General features: G+C 38.0%; 1 protein-coding gene across 2 annotated transcripts; it reads left to right on the forward strand.

Moving 5' to 3' along the window:
* Positions 1–110: 110 nt before the first annotated feature.
* arl6ip4 (ADP-ribosylation factor-like 6 interacting protein 4) lies at positions 111–12,865 on the forward strand. 2 transcript variants are annotated; one of them, XM_036598369.1, is made up of 6 exons: positions 111–243; positions 614–787; positions 5,079–5,432; positions 6,508–6,625; positions 6,710–6,779; positions 12,615–12,865. In XM_036598369.1, exons 2-6 carry the CDS (start codon positions 625–627, stop codon positions 12,669–12,671), a joined length of 762 nt encoding a protein of 253 aa, XP_036454262.1. In that variant the 5' UTR covers positions 111–243; positions 614–624; the 3' UTR covers positions 12,672–12,865. The 2 variants fall into 2 exon arrangements, with proteins under 2 accessions (XP_036454262.1, XP_036454263.1); XM_036598370.1 differs by having other exon boundaries at positions 6,710–6,774.
* The last annotated feature ends 487 nt before the right edge of the window (positions 12,866–13,352 follow it).

Here is a 13,352-nt window from a genome sequence, read left to right on the forward strand (position 1 = left end):
ATAAATACCTTAAGCACATGTTAACCCAACGAAGCCTTCAAAAACAGCCACATCAAGTTTTATTGAGCCAACTTTAAATTCCAGTGTCTGCACTCCAAACGGTAGGCGGCAGCACGTGCGTTTGGGTTTATACGGTCCACCAAGAAAACGAAATGCACAAAGTAGAGAATTTGGCCCAAGTTTCATGTATTTACCTGGCGTTTTTGTATTTTTTTTTTAAACAGACTGACTGCTGATTCCTTGGTAGGTAACGGAATTTTCAGTTTGAGTTAAACGCGATGAACGGCTAGTTGCTTGTTGCCATGTTAACATGCATCGTTAGCTAACCATTGGTTACGCTTTTTCAGAGATAACGTTAGCTAGTGAGCTAAATTCAAAAGCCTTGCTAGGGAGGGTGGTATGCGAATTAAGACACACATCTGTCTTGTTTTGGACCCCAAATGAAGTACATAAATGGTCAAGGCAACTGCCGTTTAACGTTACCAGAAAAAATATGTTGGACTTAGAGCAGTAACGTTATTCGGTTATAAAAAGCATTATTTCATGACCAGTGTGTTGCACTATATGGAGTAGGAAGCCATTAAAGATTTACATTTTTGTAAATATTAAACAGGTACAATTCATATGGGGCGAAGCCGGTCTCGTAGCAGGTCTCATGAGAGGTCCGCAAGTAGGAAAGGAAGAGCGCGAGGACCAGAAAAGAACCGTCGGAGGTCCAGTTCTTCATCTTCAAGCTCTAGCAGTGCTAGCTTAAACCCTCACGCACGTGTCTCTAGCAAAAGTACAGGTAGGCTATTTCTTGATTTTAAATGTAACAGTCACAAAGACTACCCTTTGCAAAGCAAACAATATTTGTTAACATTTTTAAGTTTTGTTCCGTAATTGAACTAATCCAAAACCCAGCTTCCTTTATAACACTGGTCACAAACCCTGGTCCTGGAGATCTAACGTTACTTTCCTGCTGAATCTAATTCCAACTACACTTTTGTCCACCTGCTCCAGCTAATTAACTTCTTCAGAAGTCCTTGGCTGGCTTGATTGCATTATTGTAAGGTAAGGAAGGGGCGGAATGTTAGATGCAGGTTGGCACTAAATTCTGCAGGAATGTAGATCTCCAGGAGAACGGTTGGTGACCACTGCTCTATAAGCAACTGGTAAAGCATTTTCAAATTCCCTTTCCATTACTGAACAGACTCAGAAAGACTAATGATGGAGACATAATAATGAAGGAGTTAGGAATGTGTACTGTTTGCCTTACCATTGTGAATATGAAGATTATGACTAAAAAGGAATAAAATATTTAATTCTGTAAATGTATGATGTTCCTTCAATTCATTTCAAAGTATGAGACTGAAGAAAAAAATAAGGGTGAGTTTATAGATTAGATTTAAAGTTAATCTAACTCTAAATTTAATATGATTAAATTGAATAGTTTTTTTTTTTTTTCAAATCTCTAGCAGTATGGCACAATGAGTAAATGTGCATAAAAGGAAATGGATAAGAAGCTGAAATTTCAGAGGGATTTATTTGCATGGAATGAAACCAATAACAGATTCTAAACACAGAAAAACGCTGTCCCTGTAAAAAAAAAAATTGGTAAATAACAACAGTAGTAATGCACACAATGAAATGAATAGGAAGCTGAAATTCCAGGTGGATACTGAAGGCCTTATTCACATCGGGCCAGAATAATTACATATCCCAGACAGAGATCCAGTCTACCCATGGAAGGAAAACCTGGTTTTAGCCTGGCCCAAGCTGGTTTAATATGTTCAAAATTACTGGCAACATGGCACATACAGCAGTAATGCACACAATAAAATGAATAGGAAGCTGAAATTCCATGTGGATATTGAAGGCCTTATTCACATCGGGCCAGAATAATTACATATCTCAGACAGATCCAGTAACACCCTCTAAGGGAAACCTGGTTTTAGCCTGGCCTAAGCTGATTTAATACATTAAAATAACTGCCAACATGGCCCATAGGGCGGTGGTAACCACAGGAAAATTAATAGAAAGCTGAAATTCCAGGTGGATATTGAAGGCCTTATTCACATCAGGCCATAATAATTCTATATCCTAGATAGAGATCCACTCTCCCACTGTAAGGAAAATCTAGGTTTAGCTTGGCCCAAGCTGATTTAATACATTAGAATAAGTGGCAACATAGCACATTGAGCAGTAATGCACACAATGAAAGGAATAGGAAGCTGAAATTCCAGGTGGATACTGAAGGCATTATTCACTTCGGTCCAGGATAATTATATATATCCCAGACAGAGATCCAGTCTCCCAGGGTAAGGAAAATCTAGGTTAGCCTGGCCCAAGCCGATTTAATACATTAAAAATTACTGGCCACATGGCACATTATGCAGTAATGCACACAATAAAATGAATAGAAAGCTGAAAATCCAGGTGGATACTAAAAGCATTATTCACATTGTGCCGGGATAATTTCATATCCTGGATAGAGATCCTGTCTCCCACTGTAAAGAAAACCTGGTTGTAGCCTGGCCCAAGCTGACTTTATATGTTAAAAGAAATGCAGTAATATACACAGGTGAATGAATCAGAAGCTGAAATTCCAGATGGATATTGAAGGCCTGATTCACGTTGGGCCAGAATGATAACACATCCTCGATAGAGATCCAGTCTCCCCCTGTAAGGAAAACCTGGTTTTAGCCTGGCCTAAGCTGATTTCATACATTAAAATAACTGGCAATATGGCACATTGTGCAGTAATGCACACAGGTAAACGAATAGGAAGCTAAAATTCCAGGTGGATATTGAAGGCCTTATTCATATCGGGCCAGAAAAATGACATATCCTAGATAGAGATACAGTCTCCCACTGTAAAGAAAACCTGGTTTTAGCCTAGTCTTGTCCAATGTGACGTCATACCAAAAAACAACTGGCAACATGGTATACTGAGCAATAGTGTATTTAGATTAATAAAAATGTTAAATTTTAGATTTTGAAGGCATTAATGATTATTAGCTAGAACCAGCTGGCAAAATGTCATATTGAATAATTGTGCATAAAGTTATGAAAATGACAGGAGATTAACAGCTGAATTTTTCAGGGGTCAGTCATGTTAGAAATCGTCATAAGAAGATATTGGAAAAATTCCACATCCACATGACGAAAACATCCTAAACCATTGCTTTTAATAAAAATAATATTTTTTTTCTTGAATTCCTAGTATATTTTAAAAATATATTTTTTCCCCTTGGTTAAAAGGCCTTATAAGGCTTTAACGCCCATGAGTTTTTTAAGTTCTTTACTTTTCATTTATTTGTAGAATCAAGTGTGTATACTTATTCTTTGTGCAGTAACAATACTGTGAGAAATTAAAACCAAGGTGTGTCGCTGTTCTGCTCAGTATACCATGTTGCCAGTTATTTTTAGTTATGGAATATGACATATGAGACTGGATCTTTATCTAGGATATGTCATTTTTCTGAACCAACATGAAGAAGGCCTTCAAAATCCACCTGGAATTTCAGCTTCATATGGATTTACCTGTGTGCATTACTGCATAATTTGCCATGTTGCCAGTTATTTTAATGTATTAAATCAGCTTGGGCCAAGCTGAATCTAGGTTTTCCTTATAGTGGGAGAGTGGATCTTCATCTAGGATATAGAATTATTCTGGCCCGTTGTGAATAAGGCCTTCAATATCCACTTGGAATTTCAGCTTTCTATTCATTTTCCTGTGGATACCACTGCTCTATGTGTCATGTTGCCAGTTATTTTTTTAGTGATAAATCAGCTTGGGCCAGACCAAAGACAGTTTTTCCTTACAGTGGGAGACTCAATCTATGTCTAGGATATGGAATTATCCTGGCCCGATGTGAATAATGCCTTCAATATCCACCTGGAATTTCAGCTTCCTATTCATTTCATTGTGTGCATTACTGCTCTGTGAGCCATGTTGGCAGTTATTTTAATGTATTAAATCAGCTTGGGCCAGGCTAAAACCCGGTTTTCCTTACAGAAAAAATTCAATTTAATCACATTAGATTTAATCACATTAAATTTGGATTTTTTATTTTATTCCTTTTTAGTCATAATCTTCATATTCACAATGGGAAGGCAAACACAGTACACATTCCTAACTCCTTCGTTATTATGTCTCCATCATTAGTCTCTCAGAGTCTGTTAAAAGTAAAAACTATGCAGCATATAGCGTTTGTGAACACTCCCCTTTTTTACCGTCATTCGCAAAAAGGGAAGCCGCAAATAAGGAGCTAACTTCAGCTGGCGAATAAGACGCTGTAAATAAGGAGCCAAACGAATTGGAAGCTGCGAATAAGTAACTAACATCAGCCTCGTGCTTCCTAAAGGGACCGGAAAAGTATGGGAAATAGATCAAAATTCATTGCACTGATACCAAAGCTGTTGTTTGACCACAAGAGACATTTTCTTGACATTAATTCCAAATAACGTTGCATGTTACCACACTCAAGAGTGTTGTAGACATACTAGTGTACTTATGTTTGCAACAATGGTATTTGTTGTATACATTGCTTGTCCAAAAGTATCCAAAACACCTTCTTCAAGTTACTGAAGTAACTTACTTAAAGGTGTGCCCACTGCTGACACAGGTTTTCAGTTGTGCACACAGCTAGGGGACAAACTCCTTGTTAATACCCTTAATGTTACAAGAATAATTGGATGAACAAACCTGCAGTTAATTCCAAGACTACACTTTACCATGTCTGAGAAATCAACCCTTGGTATATAGGTAACAAAATTGCCACCTACATTTTAATTGGACCTAACAGGTCATCATACATCAAATCTGAGCAGTTGAACGGAGTTGTAATACACATATTTTGGTAGCACAATTTTAAACAAGAGATAGTTGTCTGTAGCATGTCTTGTAATACATGCAGGCCATATGAATGGCCAGCTGAAGGCTTTTTTTTACTCACCATCTTCAGCTTTTGGTACTGCATTAACAGAGTTTTTCAAACATAAATATTCAATACTGGACAGCAACCAGACATTGTAGAAAACTGGGATTCTATTTATGGCTTTAACTAAAAAGTAAGAAATTTATCTGTATTTAGACCAGAAAACAGAGAAGAAACATAAAAGACGGAGGAGTTCTTCATTATCATCATCATCATCGTCATTACATAGTTCATCATCTTCCTCCACCTCATCCAGTGATGAAGAGGCCAAGGAGAAGAGAAAGTGCAGAAAGGCCAAAAAGCGACTTAAGAAAATGAAAGCAAAGGAAAAGAAGAAAGAGAAGAAGGAGAGGAAAAGACTAAAGAAGATGAAGAAGTTAGCAGCTAAAGCTGAGAAAGCAGCGAGTAAAGCACCACTTATGATTACTGTTCCAGTATCAGTTCACATAGAAAAACCCCAGTCATGCTTAGAGACCTGGCAAAGTGACGATACTACAGAACATGGTCCAGGTATGTGAGCCCTTTAAGCCTTGCTGAAATATCTCTGAATATATAGTTGGAATCTAAGTTATTTTAGCACTTCACATTACAGAGAAAATAGAGTTGCTACATTATAAGGTACACCTGTCTCTTGTTTATTCTTATTTGCCATTTTTACAGATACACCTAGAAGTGGGGAATATGACAATAATTATTGTTATTGTGAATAATTACATCACATTATGTTATGCATTTCTGAGCATATAGTGGATATATTCAGTACATAAAGAGCACTAACCAACTGCATGTTTCATTACAAAGAGAGCATAATTAGTTCTTTTTAACTGGATTTAGTGCAGTGTAAAACAATGTGAAACATTGCATAAAATCATTGTACTCATTTTTTTAAATGTGGCTTTACTGGATCATTTTTCCCTGTGCCACCTTATCACACCTTGGAAAAACTAAACATTATGATGCGTATCATGTGCATATCAAATTTTTTTCCATGTCGCCTACCCCTAGTTACACCTACCATGTAAATAAATGTAGTTATACGTTTACTGACTGTAGCCCATTTTCTACTACATAGTTTATCAGCACCCTTTACCCTTTATTTACCAATGAAAAGGATCCACCATAGGACCACCACTGACAAGATATTTTTCAGTGGTGGACTGTTATTAACATAGTAGTGACACTGACAAAGTGTCAAGGTAGTGTGTTATTTGCTGGTGCGAGTGTACGTGCATTGCAGGGATTTTTTAACTCCTCAGAAACTGGACTAGAGGATGATAAACACAAATTGTGTTTGTGAGTTGGGTCCACACAGCATAGATTAGCTACAGTCAGTAATTGTATACCTATATGATAGGTATACTTGATAAAATGGCCAGAGAGTGTAGGTACAAAGTAGGAGTTAATAGTAAACTTGCAGCTCAGTGTATATTTTAGAATATAAAAGGCCGGAAATGGTTCTTAAAATTACAAGGAAAAATTCAGTCTACACTCCTGAAAATGTGTGTATAAACACTGCTGAAACAGGAAACATTTTGGTACTTCTTTCATTCAGGATTTAATGTTCTTGTCCTTTTATTCTCATCAGTGATGACTGATGAGCAGAAGGCTAGTTTTTCCACCAAGCGGCCTATGACAAAGGAGGAGTATGAAGCCAGACAGAGTGTCATCCGTAGAGTCCTTGACCCTGCCACAGGGCGCACAAGGTGTGTAGTAGAAATGTAATAGATAAGTACATTGACTCATTGTGTACGTATGCCATTCACTCATATATATTTATTTTTTCACAGGCTTGTAAGGGGAGATGGAGAGGTTTTGGAAGAGATTGTCAGCAAGGAGCGGCACAAAGAAATCAGTAAGGTATACTGTAGAAAGTAATTAATTAAATTTACTCTTATTGCTGTCCATGAGTACAATTTTTCCTATAATGGTATACTTTACAGTAAATAATACATAATAAATAACTAATAATCATTCATTTTAATGAAATACTTCTATTTTGCTGTTTCAATTTATAATGAAATTACAAAGTAAAAATATATTATGAGCATATCAACTCAACAACCAATTAGAGGAAAGCACAGTTAAATTTAAAATATTTAGTTCTTATAGCCAGTCAAAAACAGAGCAGCAGCTGCAAAAATACTATAGAGAGATTTGGCTAGTTAAGAGGAGATACTTTACCAGCACGCACACAGGACATGCTTTATCTAAACGGTCAACTTAAAATGAAGTAAAGAAAACTATCAGCTGCTAAACCTGACTCTTGAAACCTGCCGAGATCCCCGCATTCAACATCTCATCTAGAGCCTGTAGGAGCAACTGCCTAGCTAACCTGGCAAATCCTAACAAGTAGCTGCTATTGTGTTTGCTCTCATCTTTTTACGTTCCTGTTTTACGATAAATTGGCGGCTGTTATTTAAACTTATAATCCGTTGCATATGTTTCATTGCGAGTGCTTGTTAGTTAGTTAACATTACTTTAGTTAACCCATAGCTTACGGTTTACCCATTTGCAGTACGCTTTTATCACAGTTTTGAAGATTATACAGTTTTTAAAAGGTTGTGATGTGGGAAACCTAGTGAAAATACACATCTGCACAGTAATTCTGTGGCACTCTGATTTGTTTTTCACTTTCTGTTTTTTAGACTTCATGGTCTAAACAGTAATCTGGTCAGACTGCGAGTGGAGTATGAAGTTGAGTATGTGTGAGAGAGAAAGAGAGGCTGTTCAGATGTATAACTGTCAATTGAATTAAAAAAATGATTATCAGAGGAATATATCACAAAAAAGAAAATCAACACGATGCAGTTTGGTTGTTGTTAATGGTTTTGGAAACAGGTGAACTAGAAAGCCTTATTTAACAATCTAGCCATAAAATGCATTTTGTAATGTAAACTTTGTTTTTTACACAGTACACAGAGAGATCAGTGTTCAGTCTCAGGACTTAAAGCTTTTTTTCTTGTGTAATATGTAATATATAATACCAAGAACTCAATTATTCAAGTAGTTTTCCAGCAAACTACTTATTTACTCTTGAGTATTTTCCTTTATTAATGCTTGTACTCCAGTAAATTATCACTACAGTAAGAGTACTTAAGTAGGGATTTTTAGTACTCTTTCCACTCTTGGGTATACTGAGTTTACATGTTATACTTTGTTACTGGCTACATGTCCTACTGCAGCGTATGAGGGGAAAGAAATATTCAGATACTTTTTGTTGTCTAATATACTTCCAGTGCATATATGGACTTAAAATTCACACACAATGTCTTCTTTTCCTGTGAATATGAACAAAAAAGAGTGCATTCAGAAGCATAAAGATATGTTTGAGAAACAAAAGTGATAGGGGAAAAAATATTTAGACACTACAAATGAATAACATTAGTATTTTGTTGCAGTCTTTGTTGGCAGTTAGAGCTTCAATACATCTATGTTAAGAAAAATTAGCTTTAATTTCATCATGATGCTTCCAAATATCCGTACTTTCTTGTGGGTATATGTTCTTAGGATCATACGTGCAACCTTCTTTGTCCAATCATGATGAGCTGACATATTGCGAGAGAGTTGTATTTTTTTTCTCTGACCAGAGTAAATCTGTTAAGCGTTCTGATTTGTCTAGATGCTTCTGTGCAAAGTTTTGATGTGCATTGCTGTGCTTCTTTTTTAGCAGAGGAGTTTTGTGCGGGGTGTAGGAACTGAGGTGGTTGCAGTACAGTTCATTGCTTATTGTTGTCTGTGTAACTGTTGTTCCTGCTGCTTTCAGGTCTTGCCTTCCTTATTAGTCTAAGAATACGTTGCCAAATCTTGTGTGGCGAACCTGTCTGGGCATGATTAGTTCTGGTTCAGTGAACTTTCCACTTTATTATTGTCAAACCAGATGTTCTGACAGGCCTGTTTAAAGTCTGTACTATGACTGTGTATCTTTTATTCTTCGAGTGTTGTTGTCCTTGAGAATTGTTGGAAGCTCCTTCCCCAGCATGAGGGCTGTACGATAAATGCTATTTTTATCGTGATAGTCACATCCTTAGAGTGGTGATGACAGAGCAATCACGTAGTGCCAGAGAGACATCATATCATTGGCGGTCTCCCACATAGAAGATGAGTAACTTAACCATTAGGCTAAATGTCCAGTTGAAGAACATACATGTGCACAGCTCAGAAATTTCTCCATCCTGAACTACGAGCCTGTAAAAATGCATTATTCATTAGAATTTTCACACCCAGTATCAAGTGTGTGTAACAGTTATTGCAATTTTAATCTGATTATAAATGATTATTATTGCTTAAACTAAAAAGGAGGTCAGGGTAACTTGGATTTTGTTTAAAGTCTACAGACCAATGCAGGGAAGAGACAGACACTAGTGCCGAGGATGCTTCAATCAAAAGTAACTTGATTGGCTAAATATGACACTACAGTTGGATAACTTGGTTAATAAACAAAAGAAAAGAAATAAACAAACAAAGGAATGGCTCAGGTTATGTAACTTATTTCACAGTGTAAAATGGTATGCAAAGGTGGCTGAGGGCGCTCCTTGGGAAAGCGACTCGAGACTTAAGGACAAAGGATCTATAGGGCAACTTAACCTAAGCTAGCATATATCTAAAAGAGAATTCTTATCGAATAAAATAGCGTCGAACCTTGACTGCACAAATGAAAGATAGCCAGCCTTACTTGGAAGTTGGGAGACAGGACTGTGGGTCCTCTGAGATGGGTCGCTTGAGGACCTGCTGGAGCTCACACGCTGGGCATTTCTTCGCTGGCCCTGGAGTCTTGGTGGGACTTCGCACAGGTGACGCGCTGCAGTTGATGACCGACTTCGGCGTCTCGCCTGCCTGAGGATGAAGCTTGGAACCAGGGCAGTCTTCTGTTGAGGATTCAGTTCGCCGGTTGAGGCGCGGCTCTGGCTGGGCTTCAGAGTCTCTGGGCTTCTTCTTAGGGCTGTTTGAGGATGGAGCTTGAAACCAGGGCAGTCTTCTGGCGAGGATTCGGTTCGCCGGTCGAGACGCGGCTCTGGCTGGGCTTCAGAGTCTCTGGGCTTCTTCTTAGGGCTGGGGAAGTGCAGTCAAATTTCGAGGGTGCTAACCTGAATCAACTACCTATCTTCGTCAGAGCTGAAACTTGAAGAAATTCCTTACTTGGCCATGTAAAGAAATCTTCACTTTCTTCTCTAAGGTTGGGTTAAACTTAAAGGTATAAACAAAAGACAAACTACACGAACAACAAAATATCCAGATCTGATCTAAGCGTTCTAAACTGCTAAACTTTGTTTCTAACCGCGGTTGGCACAGACTTCTGGAAGTTTCTCCTTGTTCTCTGGAACGCGAGCTCAAACCAACTGGAACTGGCGTGCGCGCTGGTTTTACCCGGCTGTTGGCCCCTCCCTTCAGGGGTGGAGCGAAGTTGGTGATAGGTTCTCTTACCTAGCGGGTAATTAGCTATTCCTAGTTCTCGATTCTGATTGGGGGTGGTTTCTCTGTGAGCGCCTTCCCAGGGAACTTCTTTCTTTGTTCTCTCTAGGTTTGAAAAGTTTAGTTAGATTAAACCAAACAGTTTGAGATCATTGAATTAAGTTCCTAAAATCCACACAGACAACTAACATTTGTGTGTCAACCTACAGTTTTTATCAACATTACCTGAAAACAACTATTGTAAAGGTAGAAATAGTCTTACAGGTAACCCTTTGGATGTCTTTTCATGGCAGGAGATTTAACACAGTAAAATCATCACTTCAAAGAATAAAATCAAGTAAACGAGAATAGTAAAATAGAACACTAGATATAATAAATGAAAAGAAAACCTAGGTGCATGCTTAGTGTTCTAAAATCACTACTTTAAATGGTTATTTCAGTAACTTTCAGACAGTTATTCTACACATCCCTAACATCTGGTAAAATAAAGGAGAATACACACTTTAAGTAACTGGGTACACAAATACAAGCATCATCTTTTGCATATTAGATAGGATTGATAGTCAAACATGCATATCAGTGAGTGTTTCTGGGGTCCTTTGTGAGCAACAGTCCTTACGGTGGTGATGTGGTAATTCTTGTTTTCACACCTTGGGGTGCTGTGGGTCCATGTTTGAGGTCCTCAGGGGATTAAGAAAGTTTTAAATTTTCAGTTCAGATTGTCATATCAGTTCCGTTCTTGGTATGTCTAGTTTAGTTAAAATGAGTTCTAACGAATGGTTGCAGTTTGGAGTGGATATATACCTTAGAAATGTACTTTCTGTTACTTAAAGATAAAGTTGTCCACAGGACTTTGGAGAGCCATATGCCACATTCCAGAGGGGGGTGTTCTGTTGGCCCCTGGGTCAAGGGAGAGGGGTGCTGGTTCTTGATTCAGCCGTAAATTTGACTGAGTTTGGGGTTGGGAGTGTTAAGTCGACAGATTTACACTTTCAACTCCAGACTCGCTGGAGCCAAAAGGCCCTTAGCTTTTGGGTAAACACTCAGCTTGAAGTAAAGTTTCAGCCAGTGTTTGCTACATGTGCAAGGCAGTAATTTCTACTGTCATACAAAAACATTTGATAACTAAGCAAAAAAGAAATAAATAAACATATGTATTGTTCTTGTGTGCCTATATTAAAATAAATATATATTTGTTTTGGTAGCCTTTATTTAAAAAAAACTTGAGATAATGCTGACTTCTCAGCCTTTCAGTGCACAATAAATGTGTTTGCAGTTCTGATGTAAGTAGCAGTCCATTTCTTTTATTTTGCATTATAGTAAATTGTGCTTTTATATTTTTTATTTTTCATTAGCTTAAAGGAGAGGTTAGATTTCTATGTACACATCCAAAAAAAACAAGTGTGGCTCCCGAGTGGTGCAACCGTCTAAGCGTTGGCCCTATCATCAGGAGATCGCGAGTTCGATCCCTGGTGATGCTACAGCCATCCGTAGCTGGGAGTCCGAGAGAGCACAATTGGCCTTGATCTCTCTGGGTGGGTGGGATGGCTGCCTTTCTCCCCCCATTACTCACTCAGCGCAATGCTAGTCAGCACAGGCGTCTGTTAGCTGACGCAACATATCTGGCGGTTGGCGCTTTCCTCCGAGCGCGCTCACCTGTCCAATGACGTTGCGTGAGCAGCAGCTCGAAAAGATGCGGTGGTTGGCTTCACAGGTCTCGGAGGAAGCCTGTGTTAGCCTTCGTCCTCCTAGCGTTGATAGCGTCGTGTGTGATTGGGGAAGTCCGAACTAGCGGGTGGAATTGGAGACGACTAAATTGGGGAGAAAATCGGGTAAAAATTGAAAAAAAAAAACAAGTTTATACTTACATCATGTCCAGTCACAGGCACACTATTTTAATAATAATTTATTGCTTTTCATAGTCATTGTGATATCTGATAGCTTATTGAATATCGCATTTTATGTCAATAATCTACATGTTGCATGAAATCTTCCCACCCAACTGCAGCGTCTTATATGATGATACCAGTTGCAGTTGGCACAAAACCTTTTCTTTTGCAGCATTAACATCTTCTTATATAACTTCTCACATATCTGATTTATAGTGCCTGAATACTGTTCATATATGTATATATTTGTGTGTGTGTGTGTGTGCGTGTACATCTGAAGACATTATGTTAAATAAAAACAAACGTATCTGAAAACTCATTTTCCTTTGCTTCATATAAAATACAGCTTTTCATAAATGTATTCTGACATTAATGTGGGTTTATCTACCAACAGCAAGCCACCAAGGGAGATGGTTCTGCATTCCAGAAGAGACTAGGAATTAACAAGTAGAGCAGCAACGGATCCACGTAAAAGCACTCAAGCCTGAACCCTAAGGAATCTCAAAGCACAATCATTATCATCATAATTATGATAGTTGTCCTTTAATTTCCAATGCCTTAGATCCACAGAATTTGTCAAATATGTTATTTGAGCATTTTGCATATAATGCTTAAGAGGTCATAAAAGATGCAGTTCCTATATGACATCTGTTCACTTTTCTTTTTTCCAAAGCTACTTCTTGAAGGTCTTCAAAATGATGTCTACGTTTACATTTGATTTGGTAATTTAATCCTTCAGGTGATAGTTGTTTTCAGTAGGGTACATAAATTGGACATACAGAAATGCAGTGATTCACTTTTGTGATTGTTGATCAGAAGCCAAGTTTCAACCCTCAGCCCTTTAAGGAACAGTATGACATGGTCATCCATCACACGCTGACACAGGTCACCACAAATGTAACAGCATAAATGAGTTGAGACTGGTGTGGCCTTAGTGAATCCAGCTGTCATTGTTATCATTATTTCCACACCTAGATTGTATACAGAATCTGAAATACAGTTAATCTGATTGAGGTTTTATACACCACTTGTGAGCTGAAGAATGCTGTAATATACTATAATGGTCAAAGGTATCTGGACATCTCTCCTAATTATGGAGTTCATGTGTTTTAGCCACAGTAGGTTCATAAAA

Source organism: Colossoma macropomum, unplaced genomic scaffold (genome assembly GCF_904425465.1).
Source record: "Colossoma macropomum unplaced genomic scaffold, Colossoma_macropomum, whole genome shotgun sequence".
NCBI classification, from domain to species: domain Eukaryota; kingdom Metazoa; phylum Chordata; class Actinopteri; order Characiformes; family Serrasalmidae; genus Colossoma; species Colossoma macropomum.